The following is a 24723-nucleotide window of genomic DNA, read 5'->3' as shown; positions in this document are numbered from 1 at the left end:
AACAACTTAATAAGTAATACTCTCCACATTCCATATAATTCTGTATTGCCGTTCTGTATAAATGGATTTATTTTCTATCATAATTGTCTGCTCTTCATTAAAATGTTTCTTTGCTCTTTACAGTCCCATGGCCTTTGCTCATACCTATGTAGGAACACCATACTATGTATCTCCAGAGATTTGGGAGAATAAACCTTACAATAACAAAAGGTACAAACATATTTGGGGAAGGAGGTGATGGATGGGAAACAAAATTCTGTATGAAGGACATAGTATACTTACTGCACTGGGATAGTTTTTTTTAAGCAGAAAAATTCACTTACTTTTATAAAGATGATTGACAAGTACATTTACAAACACTTTTATCAGATTTTGTACTCATTCACTCAACAAATTCATAGCTGGAATATCCTAGGACAGGTAGCTCCAATTACATTTTTAAATGCATTGGATTGACAGCAAAATAAAATTACATCATTTAGATTCTGCTTAACAATGAGAGACGTAATTCAGGAGATAGGATAGCATAGTGTGATGTCACACTTGCTTTTACCTTGAGGAGGTGGCTCAAATTTATTATTTTTGGATGATTGTAGGCAAATTGGAGTATATAAAACCGGCCTCCAACATCGGCTTAAATTCAGCTAAAGTGGGATATCTTCCAATGCTAAAATTTCTGTTTTTATTTTAACACCTCTATAACCATTGTTAATGTGCTCCTTATTAAAAGCTACATTGTTGTGCATGATGATGAATGAACATATAATATTTACATCCAGTGGAATGAAAACTGGTTGTGTTTTGTTAAAGAAGCGTGATTAACCAGTTGAGATCGATGGATTAAATCACAATCGATTGTGTATGAAGAAGCTTGGTCATGAAATGATTAACCAGTGATTCTTACTGGGAGGTACAAATGTGGATTTTGTTTATAAACTACAGTACCCTTGGCTGAGATTCACTCTGTAAACAAAGAGCCTAACTGTAACTCTCTGTTAGGCCTCTTTTTTGACTGAGGTTCTGGGTGATTGCAGGACCAAGTGTAGCTATACCCTAGTAAGAGCCAGCAGCATCTGGAAAGCAAATGCGGAAAAGTGTTTAAAGTACACATTGTCACAGCATCCTCCTTAGAACAGCTACTTGAAAGAAGATAATATTTTTGTAGATAGCAATGTAGAACTCAACCAGTGAAGGTGTAAATGTGCAAAATTGTCTACTTTCTACCTAACTATCATACAATAAGTTTTTTTTTGTTGTAATTCAATTTGTACAATTTGTAACACATTCTACTTTTACTTTTTTAGTGATATTTGGGCCTTGGGATGCGTCTTGTATGAACTCTGCACACTACGACATCCTGTAAGTAGCGGTTTTCTGAAGAACAATTCGCAACTCCTCTGCTGCAACATCAACAATATTTAGCACCTTTAATGTTGTGATATATCCCAAAGAGTGGCACAGTGGTTAACACTGCTGCCTCACAATGGCAGGGACTCGGGTTCGATTCCAGCTTTGTGTGACTGTCTGGAGTTTGCAAATTCTCCTCATGTCTGCATGGGTTTCCTCCAGGTTTCTCGCACAATCCAAAGATGTACAGCTTAGGTGCATTGGCCATGTGAAATTGCCAAATAGAGTCCAGGGATGGGCGGCTAGGTAGATGAGCCATGGTAAATTCAGGGCTACAAAAATAGGGTGTGGGTCTGGGTGGGATGTCCTTCAGAGGATCAGTGGAGACACAATGGGCTGGCTTCTATCTGCACTTCAGAGATTCTATGATTCTGTGACTTCCCAGAGGTATTATAAAGTAGGTCATGGAGGGAACTGAAAATCTGGATGAGAATTTTAAAATCATGATGTTACTTGACCAGGGTTCAACGTATATCAACAAGCACAAGGATGAGGGGGGAATGGAACTAGCTGTGAGTTAAGGCAGGAGTAACAGTATATTGGATAAATCCAAATTTGTAGCCATTAAAATGTGAAAGACCAACTAGGAGTAGGTTGGAATAGTTGTGAGCAGAGATAGTGAAGAGGGTAAAATGAGTTCAGAGTGGCTGGTGGAGGATTTAAAAAGAAAATCAGAACACATTTCAATTTTAACCACACAGGGATTGTCTTTAAATACAGAATCTGTAAAGATGGTTTATAATGTAGGGAGGTCAAGACAGAAGCTTAAAAAATATATCATCCAGTCAAAAAACTGTTGCTTTTAAAAAATTTATTCGTACAATCTGTTATTCAGTCAAAGTGTCTTACAATGCTCCATTGCACACATTTTTCCAGAAGTGCAGTGCAGATCATGTTTTGAGTTTACATTGTAAAAAGTAAATACCTTTTATTTTCTTGTATAATGCAAATAAAGTGTTCAGTTCTTTTTTTTTTATCAGTTCCAGTCTAATAGTTGGAAGAATCTGATCCTGAAAATCTGCAAAGGCACCTACACTCCAATTCCAAGACATTACTCCTATGAACTGCAATATATCATAAAGCAAATGTTCAAAAGAAATCCAAAGGATCGTCCCTCAGTCAGCACTATTCTTGCTAGGAATTGCTTTGCAAAGCTTATTAACAAGTTTTTATCACCCGAGGTGAGACATATTCCAATAGTTTTTTTCTAGTTCGATGAAGAGTTATTTATGAAATATCTTATTTGCTTTAGATTTGCTTTTTGATTTCCAACATTTGAGGATTAATTTATAATTTCCATTCTTTGCACTTCTTTATTTTTGGTTTTATTGTATGAGTTCTTGGTTACAGGAACAGAAGTAGACTATTTAGCCCGTCAAACCTACTCTGCATTTAATTGCATCATGGTTTCTCTTCTGTGTTGCTTGTTCATGCTATCTCCATATTCCTTGAATGCTCCAGCAATCTTTTGATTACTGTCTTGAACATGATCAGTGACTGAACTTGCACAGTCCTTTGGGGGAGGCAATTCCAAAAATTATCACTGCTGAGTTAAGAACTTCCTCCTCATCTCAATCTTAAATGACCTACTTCTTGTCCTGAGATTATGTCCCCTGGTTTTAGAATCACCATCCAAGGGAAACATCTCACCTACATCCACACTGTAAGGGTTTTGTAAGTTTTATGCAGTCACTGCTCCTATTTTGAAACTGTATAGCATCCAAATCTGGTTTTCTCAATCTCTCTTCATAAAACAATCCTGAGATTTATCTGATGAACTGCCATGACACTCTGTTGATGGTAAGTATATCTCTGTTTACTTAAAGGGTCCGGAACTCCTCGCAGTACTCCAGGTGAGGTCTCACCAAAGCTATAATCAACTATATCAAGACATCTTTACTTGCATGCTCAAATCCCTTTCTAATGATAAAGTAACCATTTAATTTCTCCACGATTTCACTGTTCTTGACTTTAAATTCTCTTCTACCCACTTGTAATGGACCTAAAACATAAATTGCTGGAGAAATTCAGCAGGTCTAGCAGCATCTATAGAGAGAAAAGCAGAGTTAACATTTCAATTCTAGTGACCTCTCATCAGTACTGTACTCGAAACATTAACTGTATGTTTTACTCCACAGATGCTGCAGACTTGCTGAGTTTCTCCAACATGTTGTTCTGGCTTCAGGTTTCCAGATCTGCAGTTCTTTGTTTTTATTTTGAAAGGACAGAAAGCAGGAATTGGTCTCAAAGATGGTACAGCCAGAAATCTCTTGGAGGTCTCATGTAATGTAAGACACAACCATATCTTGAGAGTGACAGGGTCTGGTTTTGAAGCCTTTGAGGGTGTTTGCAGTGAAGGCCGAATGATGACGCTGTTCCAGTGGCTCTCCATGGATAGCGAACCTGGTCGAGGAAGTGGTGGTGATTGGGAAATGTGCTGGCGTTGGTGGTGTGTAGGGGAATGGGCATAGCAATAGCTCTGGCCCCTGGGTATACCTGCCAGGCAGTGCAGTGGCTGCAGAGAGCAGTGGGGTGAGCATGGTAAATCAAAGATGTCATCAGTGGTGCACGTGTTTGCAGCTGGTTGACATCATGTGTCACTTCTGCGCATGAACAGGGGCTTTCAACCTTTTGTGAAATTCTATCGTGTTATGTGCACTTCTTCCAAAATGTTCTTTTACAACAATGTTATTAATTAGCCCTTTTTCATTACACAATACTAAATCCAAAATAGCTTAATTCATAGATGTCTCCTCAATATACTGCTCCAGAAATCCATCTTGTACACAAACGAAGAATTCATTCTCTATAACATTAGCTCTGACTTGGTTAACTCCGTCTGTGTATAAGTTGAAATTGCCCATTTCTATGGCATTTCTCAAGTAATGCGCATCTCTAATTTCCTGATTTTTATTGGTCAAAATTACCATTACACTTCAGTAGCATGTAAGCAATTTTCCCCAGAGTTTGCTTCCCTTTGTTGTTCCTTAGTTCTACCCAGATTGATACTGTATCTTATCCTTTCACTTACCAATGTACTACTCTCATCCCTTATTACAAGTGCTGCCACAACAACTTTTCCTTTTTCGCTTATCCTCCTTAAATACAAATATTTGCAGACAGTTAAATCCTGATCATAGTCACCAATATAAATCAAGAAATTAGAAATGCATGTCATATGGGTAATGTATTAATAGTGAGCAATTTCAATTTAACCATTGACTGGGTTAACCACATCTGTCCTAAATCTAGGGTATGTGATCAGTGTTTGGAGCAGTATGCTGAAGGACTTCTCTGTAATGGAAATTATATCATTCCCAATTACTTCAAAGTGTGAATTCAAATCGTCAGTCTTTTCAAGAATATTGTCTGTTCTGATAGAGTGCATTTACTTATGCTACTTGGACATTACTTTCTATTACAATTTGAGTTTTGCATGAACTTCATTCTGTTTTTGCTTTCTACTTTTCACTTCCTTTGAACCAATTTGCTTCTCTCGAATCCGAGCTCACTCTCAGTTTTTTTTAAAATGATTTTTCAATCTGTTCTTCCAGATGGTAAAGAAAGAGTTTTGTGAAGTAAAAATCAAAAAGAAAACAGCACAAGATAAACCCAGGAGGGCCACGAAAGGTATTAAAGCATTTCAGAAACTAATTCTTCGGAAATAATGCTACATGATGTTCTATTGAATAAGTCGTGGAATTAATCTTTATACAAGTTTGCAAATTTCAATCCATTTCAGCCAGTGTACCAAGTAAATATGAAGATGTCTCCTCCAACACAGGTGGAAGTGCATGCATGGTTTGTATGAATTATTGGTAAATATGCTTTCATCTTTAATTACTGCAACCTGCAAAGTACATATCGCATATAAACATTAGAATAACAGATAGAAAGAATTTCAATCTGACCATGATTCTCCCTCCTAAACATTATTGTGTTTCCCTGCTAGAAAGTGTGGGTGGAGGATTTACACAACCCATTTTAATCGCCTCTTGATGTTGACTGTTTGAATTTGCACATCAGAAATTGTCAGTTGGTTGAAGTACTGGAGGGACATTTCTGGCATTTGGGGAAGATGTGCAGACATTTTGAGAGTGTTGTGACAATGCTTTGGCTTTAATGATGTATTTTGTCCTGGTTTCTTTTAAGAGAGTGATTGATTGAGAGATACCGAGCAGAATGTTAACGTAAACAGTTTGTGAGACCTTGGGTTTTTTTTAAAAGTTGTAACAGTAGAAGCAGCCTGGATGGGCAGGTCTCACAGAACAGGATTTCTAGTCTTTTTTAGTTTCTTGGGTTTGATTTTAAGCAGAAGCTGGAGTTCTGAAGAAGTAGAAGCTATTTTTTCCCCTCTCCCAGTTACAGCTAGAAGTTGGTGTTTCTCTTCCTATCGTGGGCATTGCATGTGAGATAATCTGATTTCTCAATTTGCCTTTTTGCCAAGGAGTATTTTTCTGGGATGTTACTATAATGGAACAGTTAATTAGCAATGGGTAGTGTTAGTTTGTTAAGTTTTCCAGTAGAGTTATGCTATTCTAAGCGCTTTCCTTTTTATTTTAACTATAGTGTTTGAATAAATTATGAATGCTTAACATTGAGTAGTTTGATCGGTCAAATTGCATCTGGAACACAACACTTTACATTTGCCTTTAAAATAAGAACAAATTTGGGTCAAGGCAACCTTCTTAAAATATCTTGAGGGGGTCTGGTCCAGAACAATAGGAAAATCTATAAAGAAAGTAAGCTACATTGTCTATGAATTGCATGAGTCTCAAAAGCTCAGTTGAGATTGTTTACGTAAAAGACTGAATTATCACATTTCATATCATACTGAATTGACTAACATAGTATTTCATCAAGCATGAAGATCTATAGAACATTTGCTGATCAACTCCATTTTGTATAACTGCCTAGTGTTGTTATTCTTCCCACTACCATTAACAATCCAATTCCTCCAGATGTAATAATGGATGAAATAAATTAGTGCAAGCATTACTGTTAAGGCAAAAATGAAATAAAAACTGTGAGCAATAAATTTAAATCAGGAGATTATTGTCATTCTGAAAACTTCTAACAACAACTTTACATTTCTACCCAGGCCTAAATATTTCCCTCATCTTGACCCTCTTATTTTTCTCTTCCTTTTTTAAGCGTTGGGGTTGCCCATGATTCTCAGTTAACACAAAATGGCTGCTTATGGTTTTTATTTGACATAAAAATGGCTGAAGAAGATTGTTCACTGAAGCAGTAATTTACACAGTCCGAATTGTAGCCTTTGTACTCATAATAACCAGATAAGATATAAAGTGTCTCGTAAAAATCACACAATGGGATGTTGTTAAGAAGAAGCAAAAATTAGCCACTGCTTATACAGTGATAATTTTGATCCTTGGAAGCACTGATAGCAGCCCTTCTTGCAAGTTAATTTAAAGTTTTCTGTTTAGTATATGATAGAAGGAGAAAGAATCTTGACTCAGATTAGTTAACGTCCCTTGGGTGATTGTAATCACATATACACATAAATGTATAAATAATAGAATTTTAAATGTTACTGTCATCAAGGGATTTAACTGAATTCCTGTGGACAGAGAGCCTTAGATCGAAGGGAGAAGCCAACACTCTACAGAGAGAATTGAATAATGGGTGCAGAAATCAGCTGTATTGGAATTTAGTTGAATAAGATGTATTGTGAATGACCAAGGATAGATAATAAGAGCATCTGCAGATCGTGGCAAGATTGATCACTGAAAATCAGAAAGGTCACACAGTCACATGATTGACGCGATTGGATGTGTATGTAATCAATCAATAACATGATTGATTTACAGTTGATTTGTAAACATTATGATGGGCTGAAATCAAATGTATATAAGTTTATATCTTCCCTTTGTTCAGTGAAGAAGCTTCTGGACCTACAGAGGCTTCCTTCCCACTGGTATAACATCAATACACTGTTTAATATTGGAAGTGAGGTTGGGGTGTTGAATTAGGCATTTTGTCATTCTGCCCCAACAATCACCATGATTTAGAAACATTAAACATTCAGTATTTCCTGCTTTAGAAGGGCAGGACTATACATATCCTAGTCAGCATTACTGATGTTTCCTATAAAACATGGAGAGTAGCTGTAGCAAACAAGACTACCCATCATGTACAATTTGGACTTGCTCAGTACGTACTTTTTGATATGCTCATCACCTGAGTCTACTGGTGTAGAGTGGAGGTAGCTGTCACATTGGTAAATAGATAGCAGATCTTTAAGGTCTAAAGTGACAACAAGTTTCACATTCTGCCATAAGATGTCAAGTCTAATTGCCATAGCAGGATAATTCTGCTAAAATATTTGAAGAGGTGTATAGCACGAGAGATGATTTAAATATGTCAATTTTGGAATCTGTACTGTAAGTCAGGTCCCAAATATTAATAGATACCAGCATCAATTTGCTGTCCAATTTGCAATGTCCATAGGAACAAATGCTTTATCAGTTGGTGAGGCAATTTATTTAAAAGAAAACTGAATGAACTGCGGGTACTGTAAATCAGAAACAGAAATTGCTGGAAAAACTCAGCAAGTCTGGCAGCATCAGTGGAGAGAAATTAGAGTTAATGTTTTGGGTCAAGTGATCTTTCCTCCAAACTGGCCATTTTTTCTTAATGTTGGTGTTTTTGTTTGATATTGTTTCCTTTTTTCTGTGTGACATGATATTATGTTCTAAGGAAACCAGAGAGACTTCACCAGATTTTAGAAAATGGAATCCAGCAGAAGGAGAAAGCATTGTCAAGAACCTAGCTCAAAAAACATTAGAAGAAACAGCCTCTCAAATGGAAGGTAAAGAGTTCTTTAAAGAAACCACTCTGTTGATATTTTCACCATGAAATGTCCAAATGTGGCAAATTACACTGGCTTTGTTTGCCATCATCAACGATAATGAAGTACCAAGCTTTCACTGTCACTTCTCATACTTATATTAACCCTGATATCTGTATGTTATTTTGATGTAATTTACAAATATTTCCTTGCTGAAAGCACTCTGCATGACATACTTGACCGTTTCCATATTTACATCTTACCATTTTTCCTTTCTTGTTGCTATTTTACAATTCTATTTTGTGATGTTTGTTAATGCTGGCAGTACAATAAGTTAATTATTATACATTAGTGAATTTATTGCAGATTGATTGGCAGATTGATTAACATAGGTATATATTCAGTTCTCTCTAGTTTTAAATGCCTGAGATTTGAATCCATGATCAAATTAAATTGTACATACTTTGTATAATTAGAAGAATTCGAAGAACTAAAAGACTTTTATTTTCATTCTATCCTTGTGTATGTTCTGTTGTTGCAATTTGTAACCATGTTTGTTTCATTACCAGTAACACCAAAGGGGGACCATGTGATAATCCAAAGTGGTAAAACTTCCTCCAGTGTGCCCAGCCGAAAGAAGTGGGGTGAATTTCCTCCAGAAACAGTGTTGAATGTACTTGAAAATGCAAAACTGACATCCATAGCTGTTGAGGACGTGCGCAGTGGTAACTTTCTCCCTGTCTTGTACATTTTGACAAAGATTTTTTGCAGGGATGTTCTGATTCATTTGGTGACATTGATACATTCTGTTCACTAGGTGATCATGTGACAATTTACCCTGAAAGTAATCCTCGAAAACAGTGGAGCCAACGTCCTCCTGAAACAGTGCTGCAATTCTTAAAGAATATTAACTCAAACTTTGCTTTTAAGACCTACACAATAGATAAAGGAGGTAAGAATCTGGTTCAAAAATTATTTTCAAAGAAATTTTTTTCAGTCTTAATTAAATTTCTGGTAAAAATTGTAAATGTAGCAAATGTATATATAACTGAACTATGCCAGTATCTTTGCAGTTTCTATGGTTTTTGTTTCCACAGTCATCAATTTTTCTCACTAAATTTGATTGTAATTTCATTTAGTATTTACATTCTCTGAAAATTGGTCATTGTGATATTTCCAATCTTTCTAGTTGTATCTTCCTGAAAATAGTGCTAATAAACTTAATCTAATTTTTAACGATATTCAATATCATACATTATAAGAAATTCAAGATATTTTCCAATAAATATCTTAAATATTGCAGTGATCCAAATAGGTCAGCAATGTTATGAAGATTTCCCTTGTGACTATTGACCATTATTCTGATGTTAGTGGTGAGTGCTGCATTTGTCAAAAGTGTAGCATTTTGTAAATTTGTATATGGTTGCCAGCTAAACGTATTTTGTGTTGCTATAACGTGTGAGATCAGAATATAGAAATCTGTGTTTGTTGCCACCCCTTGTGAGGGGGCATGCAGTCGCAATGTCTGGCGTCACTGCCAGGGAAAGACTTCACGCTTAAATTTTATATCGTTTGGCAGCCTGGTGATTCTTAAATGTGGTATAAAGCCATTGACCCAAAGGAGTACTCAGAAAGAGCCTCACCCACTGCCTAAGTTGCTGCCTAATGACCTGAGTGAAATGGCCAGTGAGGTCCCCCCAGGGTGAGGCAGCAGTAAGAGGCCCATCACTTCTGGTTTTGCTATGGGTGACTGCTTCTGGTTCTGATAACAGTGTGGTGTGGGTGCACAATGATGACATCGACAACACCAGTTTCCTGTAGGAATATGCATCAAGTATAGAAAAATAAAACATGTGGATGGATCCATATATATGCTTTCTAAACTGATGGAACAAATAGCTATAACTAATAGTATACTTTAATATGGCACATACCTTTACGGCAAAATCTTTAGAGCTCAGAATATCCTGTAATTGAAAAGAATCCGATGAAAAAGACATGTTTCAAATCTTATCCACTGAATAACGATCTATCATGTTACTAATGCAAATTAACATTCCTAATATTGTGTTGACTCTCTGGTCATTATAAATCTTTTTCTGAAACAAAACATTTGAAATAATGTAAATAGAAAACAATTCTGTGAAAGTAGCTAAACTGTATCCATCCCTTTTTCAATACCCTTAACAATTTTTGATAGTTCAAATTGCTTTGTTCTCAGGCGTGCTGTCTCATCTGCTTTAACTTGATTCTTGTGTCACAACATTTTATATTCCTTTGTAAATGTACAATCTGCGAGCTTTGTGTCCCTCAGTGTCACGTGTTTGCTCGGTCCACTTCCTTGTTTGATTCTTCTATGCAAGGGGAATCTCTTTTCGTTAACCCCCATAGCATGCAGTATCTTTTCCTATAATGTTGAGATGCTGGTGCTGGACTGGGGTGGACAAAGTTTAAAAATCACACAACACCAGGTTATAGTCCAACAGGTTCAATTGGAAGTACTGGAAGCTTGTACTTTAAATAAACCTGTTGGACTATAACCTGGTGTTGTGAGTTTTTTAACTTTATTTTTTCCTTGGCTTAGCACTTGCTCATTGCTGTCTAAGTGGCACCTCTGATGGCCACACCAAAATATACACAATCTGGAAGACACCCCGACAGTAAATACTTGCAAAGGGCCTTCAACAAAATAAAGTGGGCGGCATGATGGCTCAGTGGTTAGCACTGCTGCCTCATAGCGCCAGGGACCCAGGTTCAATTCCTGCCTTGGGCAACTGTCTGTGTGGAGTTTACATGTTCTCCCCATGTCTGCGTGGGTTTCCTCTGAGTGCTCCGATTTCCTCCCACAATCCAAAGATGTGCAGGTTAGGTGAATTGGCCATGTTAAATTGCCCGTAGTGTTAAATGTAGGGGAATGGGTCTGGGTGAGTTACTCTTCAGAGGGTCGGTGTGGATTTGTTGGGCTGAAGGGCCTGTTTCCACACTGTAGGGAATCTAATCTAATCTAAAACGCTGGGGCACCTCACAGGAGCAGTATAAAGTAAAATTTAACACCAACCCATGTCTGAAGATATTAGGTCAGGTGACCAAAAGCTTGGTTGAAAAGAGAGGTTTTAAGTAGTGTTTTAAAGGAGGATAGTGAGTTATAGTGAGGTAAAGAGATGTAAGGGCAGTATTCCAGAGCTCAGGACTAGGTAGCCAAGGGTGTGGCCACCAGTGGTGGAGCACATAAATTCAGGGTGCTCAGGGCTCAAGTTAAAGGAGATCAGAGTTGTGCAGCTGCGTTGAAGGGACTGAAATCAAGAGAGAAAATTCTAAAATCAAGGCAATGCCTGACTAGTACCAATAAAGGTCAGCAAGCATTGGGTGACTGGGGAGCAGGTCTTGGTCTGAATTGAAATGTGTAGAGTGGAGTTTCAGATAAATGTGGAATCCTAGCCAGGATAAAGCTGAAGCTAGAAGTCACAAATGAAATATTTTCTACAGCAGCAGTTAAGTAACGTTCGAAGATGGAAATAGGCGGTCTTTATAATGGTGAAAATGTGAAAGCAAGTGTGAGAACTAAGCATATCCAAAACTTCTGTTTTATAAAACAATTAAGGAGTAACCAGTGTAAAGCTGTGAAAATTGCAGGTTGATTAAACTATAGAGTAGATCAGCGATCAGAGACAAATGATGATAGAAGAAGGCAAGGAAGAGGCTAATAGAGAAAAACTCAAATAGAAAAATATAGAAACATTGAAAGGATCTCACATTTTCACTATACATTAATGACTTGAATGAAAACTAGAGTTATATCCAAGTTTGTGGAGGCACAGTAAATTGTCTGATTATAGATTAGATTAGATTACTTACAGTGTGGAAACAGGCCCTTCAGCCCAACAAGTCCATACCGACCCACAACCCACCCAGACCCCTACATTCACCCCTTCACCTAACACTACGGGCAATTTAGCATGGCCAATTCACCTGACCTGCACATTTTTGGACTGAGAGAGGAAACCTGAGCATCCGGAGGAAACCCGCGCAGACACTGGGAGAATGTGCAAACTCCACACAGTCAGTCGCCTGAGGTGGGAATTGAACCCGGGTGTCTGGATCTGTGAGGCAGCAGTGCTAACCACTGGGAATTTTCAAAGGGAAACATGGATTAAGTGAGTGGTTGAATGAAGAAATGTGAAGTCATATACACTTTGGCTCCGATCTTAGCTTTGGGAGGCTGAGTTTTAAAGGAGGAAAGGTCAATTAAGATGCTCATTGACACAGATCACTCAAAGTTAGGTGTAGGCAAAAAAGGAATCAAAGTATAATTTTAATAGATATTACCCTTTATCTAAAGATGAGGGAGGGGAGATTGAAGTTCAAGATTCAGAATGTGCTCTTGCAGCGATGCAAAGTATTGGTCAGATCATACCTGGAGTGCTACAGTCAGCACTGAACCGCAGGAGAGAGATTTTAATTTTGAAAAGGATACGGTGCAGCTTCATTATGTCATGAAGCTTAAAGGATTAATTTCTGAGGGCATGTTGCATAAAATTGCTTTTTAATTCCTTGAGTTTGAAAGCTTGAAAGGTGATAAATTTATTCTGGATACAGAAGAACTGTTTCACCTGGCAGTTGAGACCAGAGTGAGATACAACCTTAAAATTAAAAGTAGACTGAACAGGGGTGATGCCAAGAAGTACGACTTCACATGAATTATTGTGGAAATCAAAAACTAACTCCCCTGAAATACTGACAATTGTGATTTTCAAGACCACAATTGTTTAACTTTGTTAAATGAGAGAATCAAGGAGTATGGTGCACGTAAATGGAGTTCAGGTACAGATCAGCTGTAATCTAATTGGCTGAACAGTCTTGAGGGCTGAATGGTCTACTGCTATTTTTTGCATTTCTTGAACAAGATACGGGAGATAAGAAGTTGAAGAAACATGGACAAAGAAAGGAATAAAACTGGAACTTGGGACTCAAGAGAGTGTTGAATGACTGCAAAGATGCATTTACCATTCTGTTTTCATCTGTGATAAACTAGTTGTTAAAAATTAATTTGCTACTTGATTGGGTGTTCTTCAAGTGGCAGTTTGTAAACTTTCAATGTTGACAGTCTGCATCTGTTTTTGATTCTAACATTACTTGATTGTATAGTTTTACATTACATCAGAAATACTGCAGGGTTCCAAAGATCACTATTATATAATGTTAGTTTTGTTTAAATCATTCTGTCAAGCTAAACTATTTCCTCTATAGCAAAGATTAATGTGGACTGATTATATTTATTCTTTAATGATGGATCTAATGTACATTAACAAGAGGCAATTACTTTATTCCACCATTGTAGCAGTTCAACATTTTTTGAATGTGTAGCCTTCTGTATAACATTCTAAATACAAACTTATAGACATTTCCCAGTCGATCAGGCATAGTAGCAACATGCATATGGAATTTTGTGTGTGACAGGAATTAGAGTAGGAGTTAATGAATGTTTTTCAGGCTGGAGGAAGGTTTGTAGTTCTCTGCAATTAGTATTGAGACCCTTGCTTTTTCTGATATTTCCTATATTAGTGACTTACAATGCGGTGCACTGTGCAGGGGATAATTTCAATGCTTGTAGATGATACAAACCTTGGAAGCAAAGAACAATAAGAAGTTCTAGTTTAGAACTTCAAAAGTACATTGATAAGTTGGTGGACTTAGTGTATAGGTGGCAGAAAGTTTCAGTGCAGAAAAATGATTCCTCTTGCTAGGAAGATTATGGAAAGATAACAAAAAAAGGTAGAATTCTAAAGAGCATGTAAGAATATTGGAACCTGGATTTATATGAGCATGAATCATTTGAAGGGGCAGGACAGGTTGAGAGAGTAGTTAATAAAGCATAGAGTATCCTGAGCTTTATTAACAGGGCATAGTCCTTCGGAGCCAACAAAAAGTTAGTTGAACTTGCTGGAGTATTGTGAACTATTCTGGTCATGTTTCAGGAAGGATATGAAGGCATTGGAGAAATTAGGAAAAAATAATGAGAATGGTTTCATGGGTGAAGAACTTCAGTATGAAGGCGGACTGGACAAGTTCAAGCTGTTTTCCTTGGAGAAGATGGAGAGGAAATCTGATTGAGGTGTCAAAAGCATGAGGGATCTGGAAAAAGCAGATAGGGAGAATTTGTTCTTTCTTGTGAAAGGATCAAATTCAGATTATAGCTAGAGGTGAAAAATGAAAGGAGATAAATATTTGATAAGTGATCATGCATAACAAATGTATAATAAGAAGCTGTGGAATGTGGCTTAACCTAAATAGAGTATATAATGGCACACTTATTGCTCAGGAAAAATGAAAGGAAATTCCTGATCACAGTGGGATTATAGAAATGTAGGTGGTGACTTTGGCAGTAGCCAATGGAAGAGAGAACTGTGAAGAGAGTAAAATGCCTATTTTTTGGCAATCACTCATTTTGTAGTAAGACTAAAGTTGAATTTCACCCCATGGTGATAGAAGGTGGCTTTCAACAGAAGCCAGAAATTGCTAGGTTGCAGGTTAGTTGTGTAAATTTCTACTGACTAATTAGGTCTATATTGTTTTCTCAATTACATTATTTTGGTCTGTAAGGATGACTATCTAATGTATAATTTATATTTTACAATAATTTGGAAATTAATCTTTTGCTATTAACATTTGAAACAATATATTTTTTTTCTCTTTAGCATCAGGAACCTATCTCATTGGCCCACTATCAGCTGCCCTTGGGAAGACTGATAATGTTGATGGTGAAATGGAAACAATAGAGTTGGATCCGGAAAGATTGGAACCCAGATCTGATGATGAAGACACGTAAGTTTGAAAGCTGTCAGAGTTACTTGGATGTGCAGTCTAGAAAACAAGTGCAAACACAACATATTTCGAGGAAAGTAATCCTCAAAAAATATATCAATCACATTGGTCTCTCCCTTATCACGATTACTGTAATATTTGTTCACTTCCAAAAACCCTTCATTATATATGAGACCGCAACTCCAATCTAAGCCTCTGAAAAAAAACAATATGGGCAGAACTCCTGTTGATTTGGCTTGAATATACAATTCAGCCCAATCAATTAATTCTAGTTCACAGATTGTGGATGACAGGAAAATTCTAGATGTCAAGGTCATTAGACCCATTTTGATTAATCTATTGAGAAAGACTCCAGTCCTTGAATTGCAGCATCCAATATTCCTATTCATTCTGTAATTTCTAAGCTGCCTCCCATGATTCCTGGACCATTGAAGGTTGAGATCTCTAACAAATTTGACCAATTATATTGATGGTATTCATACAAATTTAGAAACAATCCCATTAAATTATGAGCCACACTATTTAATATTGTTGTGATTCCACCAATATGAATATTGCTTCATATTGTTCAGCTAGTTTCATACCTATTCCCCAGTAGGTTGGTAAGGCCTAATGCTTCACCTTGGAGCAGATGCATTGTTGCAGCTTAATTGTCTAAACTTGCATACTTTTAGAAGCCTAAAGCACAATTAAGTATCTGACAACTTGTTCAGCCATTGGTATGTAGGAATATCTGTCGTACAAAGTATCCAAAGTCTATTGCTATAGTCTCATCCAGATCAGGCCAGGGCAGAATAGACATTAAGGTGCCACATGTTTGTCCTTTGTTGCAGTTGTAATGATGCTGAATTTTTTTTTCACTATTACAGAGACTTTGAAGAAACAAGTGAGCCAGATTGGGTGGACGAATTAAAGAATTTGCTGGAGAATAATCTTTAAAGTGCTGTTCAAACTGAATGAATAATGAAAATGCTAAAAAACAAAATAAAGCCTGTTTACCTTTGAACTCTTGTAGTCGTTAAATTTACCTTTTTTTTGCCAGCCATCCAGCTGAAATCCATCAGAAAACTTTGGAAAGATATGTAGAGTTTACTCTTTTGAAGTTGCCATTTTAAAGTACTTATTCTGTGCTCAAGTTGCCCAGAACTCCGTGTTTAAATTCTGACCCTGTCACAATACTGAAAGAGCTCTTATCGAAGTCACAAATTGTATCCTATGTATCTTTGAGCAAGGTAAGTGGTCTCTCGTCACTGTGCCCTTGACACGTTTGCCTACATCAGCCTCCTCTATGTGCACTTTTGCTGTTATCTAGCTGGATGTGTTATACTCACCTGGTTCTACTGGCTAAGTCAATAGGAGAAAGTGAGAACTGCAGATTCTGGAGATCAGAGCTGAAAATGTGTTCTGGAAAAGCACAGCAGGTCAGGCAGCATCCAAGGAGCAGGAGAATCGACGTTTCAGGCATGAGCCCTTCTTCCTGAAGAAGAGCTCATGCCCAAAACGTCGATTCTCCTGCTCCTTGGATGCTGCCTGACCTGCTGCGCTTTTCCAGCAACACATTTTCAGCGCTGGCTAAGTCAATAGCCTATAGTGGTTTCCTGCTGCAGCATTGTTATCTCGAGTGTCTTCAATGTTTTACACTGGGGATCCCTTTTTTCTTACCAACACGTATTTCTGGATTAGAGTGGTGCTGGAAAAGCACAGCAGTTCAGGCAGCATCCGAGGAGCAGGAAAATTGATGTTTCGGGCAAAAGCCCTTCATCAGGAATACAGGCAGAGTGCCTGAAGGGTGGAGAGATAAGCTAGAGGGGGGTGGGGAGAAAGTAGCATAGAATACAATAGGTGAGTGGGGGTGGGGATGAAGGTGATAGGTCAGGGAGGGGGGGGTGGGATGAAGGTGATAGGTCAAAGAGGAGGGTGGAGTGGATAGATGGAAAGGAAGATAGACAGGTAGGACAAGTCATAGGGACAGTGCTGAGCTGGAAGTTTGGAACTGGGGTGAGGTGGGGGAAGGGGAAATGAGGAAACTGGTGAAGTCCACATTGATGCCCTGAGGTTGAAGTGTTCCATGGCGGAAGATGAAGCGTTCTTCCTCCAGGTGTCTGGTGGTGAGGGAGCGGCGGTGAAGGAGACCCAGGACCTCCATTTCCTCGGCTGAGTGGGAGGGGGAGGTGAAATGTTGGGCCACAGGGCAGTGTGGTTCATTGGTGCAGGTGTCCCAGAGATGTTCCCTAAAGCACTCTGCTAGGAGGTGTCCAGTCTCCCCAATGTAGAGGAGACTGCATCGGGAGCAACGGATACCAACACGTAGCCTCTTGGCAACTTCTGAAAATGCTACAATAACTTTCATAGGAACACCCTCTACACCAATTTCTACCTCATGACAACTCTGTTTAGTTGTCTCTGAACAGTCAAACCTCTTGTCTAACTTAATGAGCTTCTGACTATGCTCCACAGACCCCCTAGACTGCATTTATCGACATTTATTATGTAGTCCAAGTCTGGCCTGCCTCCACTCATCTGTCATTGTAACCTTCATTGCTGCCTTTCTTTGGTTTTTCATTTGTGAGATGTCAGTGTCACTGGAAAGTTGGTATTGCCCATTCTTGATTGCCCTTGAGGTGATGAACCATCTTCAAGAAACATTGGGCACAAAAGAGAAAATCCTGCTTCTTTCTTAAAAGTTTTATTGGTGGATTTCAACCAGGCTTCTAGCAAACAATGCAGATTTAATGCACCCAGTGCAATGTTGGTGCACTCACAGTACTGAACATGATGGTGGGTTTTAAGTAAGTACTGACAGGGAAAGTGGTTGGCTGGGGGTAGGAGTGGTGGTGCAGGAGGGTTGAGAAACCAAATTTTGTGAATGTTTGTAAGGGAGCTGAGATTAAATGGTAATAGGGATAATGTTGCAAAGCAAAATGAGATAATAATGGAAGAAGAAAATGAAACATGGGTCTGGAGCAGATGTCAATGGGAATAGCAGAATCATCATCATCAGCTCTTGTCCCAAAACAAAAGGCCATAACATATAGGAACAGAATTATGCAATTCAGCCCATCAATTCTGTTTCAATATTTGATCATGGCTGATGTGTTTCTCAACCCCATTCTCCTGCCTTATCCCGTTAACCCTTTATTCCCTTATTAATCATGAACCGATTAGAATAGATTAGATTAGATTACTTACAATGTGGAAACAGGCCCTTCGGCCCAACAAGGCCACACCGCCCCGCCGAAGCGTAACCCACCCATACCCCTACCCCTACCCCTACATCTATATCTACCCCTTACCTAACACTACGGGCAATTTAGCATGGCCAATTCACCTGACCTGCACATCTTTGGACTGTGGGAGGAAACCAGAGCACCCGGAGGAAACCCACGCAGACACGGGGAGAACGTGCAAATCTTTTTTCTGTCTTAAATACACACAATGACTTGGCCTGTACAGCCTTCAGTAGCAATGCGTTCCATAGATTAACCATTCCCTGGCTGAAGAAATTCCTCCTCAACTCCATTCTAAAGGGTGATCCCTTGACTCTGAGGCTGTGCCCTTGAGTCTTAGTCACTCCTACTAGTTGAAACATCACTACATCCACTCTATTCAGGCCTATCAGTTTTCTCTAAGTTTCAATCAGACTTCCCCTTCATTTACTAAACTCCCACTGAGTGCAGACCCAGAGTCCTCAACCACTCCTCATGTGACAGGCCCTTCTTCCCTAAAATCATTCTTGTGAACCTCTTCTGGACCTCCTCCAATACCACCACATCCTTCAGTCAGATAGTGTGCCTAAAGCTCCTCACAATCTTCCAAATATGGACTGACTTCTATAGCCTCAGCATTCCATCTCAGCTCCTGTATTCCAGCCCTCTTGAAATGATTGCTAATATTGCATTTGCCTTCCTAACCCGCAACTGAATCTGCACATAAACCTTAAGCGAATCCTGAACTAGGACTTTTCTTAACCACTTTGTGTTTTAGCTTTCTGAAGCCTTTTCCCATTCAGAAATAATCTACATCTACAAATAACTTCACACTTAGCCACATTGTATTGCATCTGCCACCTCTTGGCCCACTCTTCTCGCCTGTCTCAGTCCATCTGCAGCCTCCCTGCTTCATCAACACTGCCTGACCTTGTACTATCTTTGTATCATCTGAATACTTAACAACAATGCCTTCAGTTATAGAGTCATAGAGATGTACAGCATGGAAACAGACCCTTCGGCACAGCACATCCATGCCGACCAGATATCCTAACCCAATCTAGTCCCACCTGCCAGCTCCTGGCCCAAATCCCTCCAAACCTTCCTGTTCATATACCCATCCAAATGCCTCTTAAATGTTACAATTGTACCAGCCTCCCCCACTGACACCTCAGTCACCTGCCCTGCCTTATTTCCCAAGAGTAGGTGAAGTTTTGCACCTTCTCTTGTAGGTACATCCACATGCTGAAGCAGAAAATTTCCTTCATCTAGATTGTTAATGAAGAGGGGACAGACATGACAACCTCAAACTGTTGAACTCAATGTTCATTTTGGATGACAGGGTGGATGTGGAAAGGTTGTTTCCTCCCATGGGAGAAATTGGAACCGGGGTTCACTGTTGAAAATTAAACCCATTTAAGACAAAGATGAGGAGACTTTTTATCTAGCAAAGGGTTGAGAACTATTCTTTAAAAAATGGTGGAAGCAGTGTCTTGAATATTTTTAGCTGGAAGGTAAATGGATTTCGGATAAGCAAGGGGGCGAAAGGTTATCAGGGATAGGTGTAGTCAGATCAGCCATTACCTTATTGAATGGTGGAGCAGGCTCAAGGGGCCGAGAGATATACTCCCACTCCTCATTTATCTGCTCGTAAGGTTGTAAAGTGCATAATCTAAAGATAATGTGCTGTTGCTCCATTGAGCTTCATTGGAACAATACGTGGAAGCTGAGAATGGGGATGCTGAAAATGGGATTGGCAGTTTGTGGGCTGAAGGGAGAGATTCCTGAAAACACAAATGTACATTTGGTTCTCTTGCCATCTCAGTGGTGAGGGGACTGCAATGTAAGCAGGGAATCTGGTGTACAGAGCAGAGAGGAAGGACACACTCAGTGGTTATTATACATAGAAGGAGTGTTTGATTTTTTTTGCTGTCTGTCAAGGGACAGTCTGGACTCTTCAGACTGGCCAATCAGGGTGACTGAGTGGTTGCATGACAGCGGGGCTTAGGTTGCACTGCATGTTGGATACTGTAGTCCTGCTGCTTTGAGCAGTGGGCCTTGACTTGGTCGCACTCTGCAGCTGAGTCCAGGGGCCAGGGCTCACACAGAGAGGATCCTATACAATATTCACCACCCAAAAAAAAACACAATCGAACCTTTGCCTTGCCTGACCTTTGTGAGTATTTTGAAAACTTTTCCCTTGAAAACGCCGTAAAAGTCTGAGGTTGGTCTCAGCTGTTGTCAGTGAAGTTTGATTCTCCCCGTCGTCATGGCAACGGTCTGGGAGAGGCGAATGTTTGGTGCGAGTTGTTATTTGTCCCTGAAAAGCAGTTGATTTGAAAAAGAAAGGTTGGAATTGTCACAATGAGGTAGCAAACAGTACCAAATGTACACGCCAGAGGAATTAATTCTGTCGCTTTCTTTGAAGTACAAAGCCTCTCCGTTTGTTGGTGGAGTTACAGAGATCCTGCAGGTCTGTTCTGGGAATAACTATATATTGTAAATATTAAGACAGGATCGAGAAGAAGGTTCGACTTCAAGTTCATCTTGATTTTGAACTCCCATTTCAAAGATAATTGTTGGGTTGAAGAGCGACAATCCTTAAGTGTTAATTGTTATGGGTTAAATTGATTTTTTAACAGCCTTCTGTCCCTCTCTCCCCGACTCCCACCCACCCCCCAAACATGGTTAATCATTTATTTTTCACTGGATGTGAGCGTTATTGTCAATATTTATTATTCATTCCCAATTACCCATGTGAAATTGGTGGTGGGCCATCTGTATGATTTGCCACAATGCCGTTAAAGGAGCGAGTCCCAGGATTTGGTCCCAACCGCAGTGAGGGAACCCATTTATTTCCAAGCCAGGATGATATTTGACTTGGAGGAGAATTGGCAAGTGGTGAGGTTCCCATGCATTTGTTGCCCTTGTCCTTCTTAATACTAGAGGTTACAAGTTTGTTTGGATCAATGTGGGTCAGCGCAAGAGGAAGTGAGTAGTGAAGGTGTTGAATGGAGTGCTGATCAAATCTACTTTGTTTTGTTCATTCACAGCAGGAGAGCATCACTGGCTTGGCCAGCATATATTGCACATCCTTAATTGCCCAGAGGGCAGTTAAGAGCCAACCACATTGCTGTGGGCCTTGAGTCACGTAGGTCAGACCAGTCAAGGATGGCAGTTTCCTTCCCTAAAGGGCATTAGTGAACCAGTTGGCTTTTTCTGAAAATTGACGATGGTTTTATGTTCATTATTGGACACTTAGCCTCAGATTTTGTTGAATTCAAATTCCACCATCTGCTATGGCAGGATTCAAACCTGGGTGCCCAGAACATTGCCTGGGTCTCTGGATTAACAGTCCAGTGATAATACCCCTAGGTTGTCTCCTCCCCGACTGCTTTGTCTTGGTTCGTGCCAAATCCTCTTAAGTTAAAAATCACACAACACCAGGTTATAGTCCCACAGGTTTATTTGGAAGTGCTAGCTTTTGGAGTGCTGCTCCTTCATCAGGTAGCTGTGCAGAAGGATCATATGACACAGAATTTATCGGAAAAGATCACAGTGTCATGCAACCAAAACAATACAGTGTATTGAACAAACGTAGATTGCTGTTAAGTTTTCATCTTTCAGAATGGTTTGCAGGTTTCGGTTGCAAGAACCAAAACCTGCAACCCATTCTAAAAGGTGAAAGACTTAACAGCAATCTAGTTTGTTCAATATATCGTTTCTGTTGCATGATACTGATCTTTTCCTATAAATTCTGTGTCTTATGATCCTGCTGCACAGCTACCTGATGAAGGAGCAGCACTCCAAAAGCTGGCACTTCCAAATAAACCTGTTGGACTATAACCTGGTAAAGTGTAATTTTTAACTTTGTCTGCCCCAGTCCAACACCAGCACCTCCACATCAAATCCTCTTAAATGATGGTAGAGCTGGAATGATTCAAGCAAGCATCCAATCCATACATCATACTCCTGACTTGTGCCTTGTAGTTGGTGGACTGATCATGGACTGCCTATTACACACTCCAGAATCCCTGACCATTAAACTCGTCCAGTAACTGCAGAATTTATATGTCTAGTCCAGTTATATTTCTGGTCAATGGTAATCCCCTGGATGTTGATGCTGGGTTTCATGATGGCAATGCTGTTGACTGTCAAGGAATGGGAGGTTTGGTTATTTTTGAAGCTACGCATTTCCTGGCTGTGTGATAATTAACATTCACAGTATACTTATCAGCTCAATGTTGTCCAGATCCTTTTGCATATAAACACCGATTGCTTCAGTATCTGAGGTGTTGCAGATGGGACTGAACGTTGAACAAATGACTCTTTTCTAATCTGTATGGGAGTCTTCTGTTTTAGTTTAATTTCTATTGCTGTGCTTGTTTGAATCTTTCATTTGAAATAATCTTTTCCTGATAGTTCTGCTCATTTTCTCTTCACTTTGAAAGTGTTGTCACAAACATTTGGATTTTGGTCTTTGAGTATGTAACATGTGGGTTTTCTATGTGTCTGAAATTGATAAGTAACTTGTAAGTATTTTTGTAGCCATGGTGATTTTTTGAAAGTAGCTTTTGTGGCCTAAGTTTAGAATTAATGATTTTTAGTGTATATTGGTTGAGTGTTTTAACCAAACAAGATAAACAAATTCTACTTTAGAAGGTCAGGGGGGATTTGTTAAGGATTAAAGGAAATGCCTATAGCTCAGAGACTTGTATTTTTAGTTTATTTTGAGATTTGAGCAGACCTGTGAAGTGCTTAACTGAAGATGGCTGAGTAAACCAGTGCTTCTGAGAATAGAAAGAAATTGAATTACGTTAGAGCAAAGAATTAGTGCTCGCTCCAGACCAAATTAAAACCATGAAGGAGTTACTTGAAGATTCTTCACTTAAACTCACTTTAAGGACGCGGTGGCTCAGTGGCTAGCACTGCTGCCTCACAGTACCAGGGTCCCAAGTTCAATTCCAGCCTCGGGTGACTGTCGATGTGGAGTTTGCACATTCTCACTGTGTCTGCGTGGGTTTGCTCTGGTTTCCTCCCACAGTCCAGAGATGTGCAGGTGAGGTGAATTGACCATGGTAAATTGCCCATAGTGTTAGGTGCATTAGTCAGAGGGAAATGGGTCTGGGTGGGTTATTCTTCGGAGGGTCTGATTGAACTGAAGGGCCTGTTTCCACACTGTAAGGAATCTTAAAAAAAAACTCGGGTGCATGTTTAGCTCCAGGAAGAATCAACCTGCAGTTTCAGTCTAAAAGTTGAAACTTAAATTTACAGATGTGTCAGAGACAGGACCTTGGTGTGAGTACTGAAAGACTGGTATTTTTAGATACTATCCAAAATGTGATTTTCAATGCTGTACCCGCTATGTGTTTGGCTACTATACAAAAGCTCTTGTTTTTATTTTCAATTTATAGAGGAGTACTTGGCTATTAATGGGATTATGCTTCTAATGTATATTTAAATATCATTGAATTTGTGTTGTTTTTTATTCAAACTTATCATAATTTTATTTGTTAATAAACTTTTGTTTTATTGTTAAAGCAAAATCTGTAATATTGAGTGTTTGCGTTTCATCAAATGACAACTTAATTAAAACCAAAATGAAACCAAACATGAATTTTCATGCAGGTTTCACTCTGGGATGTGAGTTGGCCAGCAATAACATCAGCTGTGATCATAAAACAGGATGTCCCTAAATAGATTGGAGCCATTGAATGTGACTATGTATTAGTGTCTGTTCTTGTAGCTGATTGGAACATTAGATTTCATTAGTTTTTCTGCTAATAAAAAAGTCATGGAATATCTTTACTTGGTTATAGTGCATATATTCAGTCTGCAAGCTATATTATAAGCTTTACCAAAGATCATTTAGGATTTAAATTGTTAAATATTAGGAGCAAGACTGTGATGTTTGCCTTCAGCACAATCATTTGTTTGGAGAGGTCTGATAGAATTGTATAAAAACACAAAATCCTTTGATCAAAAAAAAACTGATCATTGTAATTAGAAAGCATAGATTTTAGGTTGTAACCAACAGAAAATGAAAGTCTTCGAGTAAAGTTATAGGAACTGGAACAGGAGTGAACCATTCTGCATATCAAATCCTTTCCATCACGCAGTGTGAAAATGGCTGATTTGTTGTCTAAATCAGTTCATCTTCCTTGGCTGCATATTTATTAATACCAGAAGCTGGAAAATATCTTATTCTAAAATAAGGAGGGAAATAAATTGTTGGTGGGGTTTATTTCAAAGAGAATAGATTTATAAACATAGGGCACTCTTTCGAAAACTACATAAGGCAGATCACACTTAGAATGCTGTGAAGGGTTTGGTCCCCTTATCTAATGAAAGACATATTGGCATTGGATGTAGATCAGAAAAAAATTACTATATTGATCTTTGGTATTGACGGATTATCTTATAAGGAGCAGTTGTATAGATTGAGCCTGCACTCATTGAAGTTTAGAAGAATGAGAG

The 24723-nt window shown here is 38.8% G+C and overlaps 2 protein-coding genes across 7 annotated transcripts in view; both read left to right on the top strand.

Moving 5' to 3' along the window:
• nek3 (NIMA related kinase 3) overlaps window positions 1–16046 on the top strand; it is a 30135-nt gene extending 14089 nt beyond the window's left edge. For 2 of the 3 annotated variants that reach the window (XM_072577130.1, XM_072577132.1), the window contains 10 exons: window positions 124–210; window positions 1305–1359; window positions 2388–2588; window positions 4962–5037; window positions 5150–5208; window positions 8128–8239; window positions 8788–8943; window positions 9036–9170; window positions 14914–15040; window positions 15910–16046. In XM_072577130.1, coding sequence (XP_072433231.1) covers window positions 124–210; window positions 1305–1359; window positions 2388–2588; window positions 4962–5037; window positions 5150–5208; window positions 8128–8239; window positions 8788–8943; window positions 9036–9170; window positions 14914–15040; window positions 15910–15979 — 1078 coding nt within the window. In that variant the 3' untranslated portion in view covers window positions 15980–16046. The remainder of the gene's footprint in view (window positions 1–123; window positions 211–1304; window positions 1360–2387; window positions 2589–4961; window positions 5038–5149; window positions 5209–8127; window positions 8240–8787; window positions 8944–9035; window positions 9171–14913; window positions 15041–15909) is intronic. The other variant, XM_072577131.1, reaches the window with a different exon arrangement.
• A 4272-nt stretch (window positions 16047–20318) lies between these two features.
• LOC140481240 (serine/threonine-protein kinase Nek5-like) overlaps window positions 20319–24723 on the top strand; it is a 95429-nt gene continuing 91024 nt past the window's right edge. For 3 of the 4 annotated variants that reach the window (XM_072577128.1, XM_072577129.1, XM_072577126.1), the window contains exon 1: window positions 20319–20422. The gene's annotated coding sequence lies outside the window, so the exon portion shown is untranslated. Of the gene's footprint in view, window positions 20423–20540; window positions 20720–24723 lie in introns of those variants that run through there. The other variant, XM_072577127.1, reaches the window with a different exon arrangement.

The sequence above is a fragment of the Chiloscyllium punctatum genome, chromosome 9 (genome assembly GCF_047496795.1).
Source record: "Chiloscyllium punctatum isolate Juve2018m chromosome 9, sChiPun1.3, whole genome shotgun sequence".
NCBI lineage: Eukaryota > Metazoa > Chordata > Chondrichthyes > Orectolobiformes > Hemiscylliidae > Chiloscyllium > Chiloscyllium punctatum.
The sequence above is the reverse complement of the archived record's forward strand: the minus strand, read 5'-3'. Positions and strand labels throughout refer to the sequence as shown.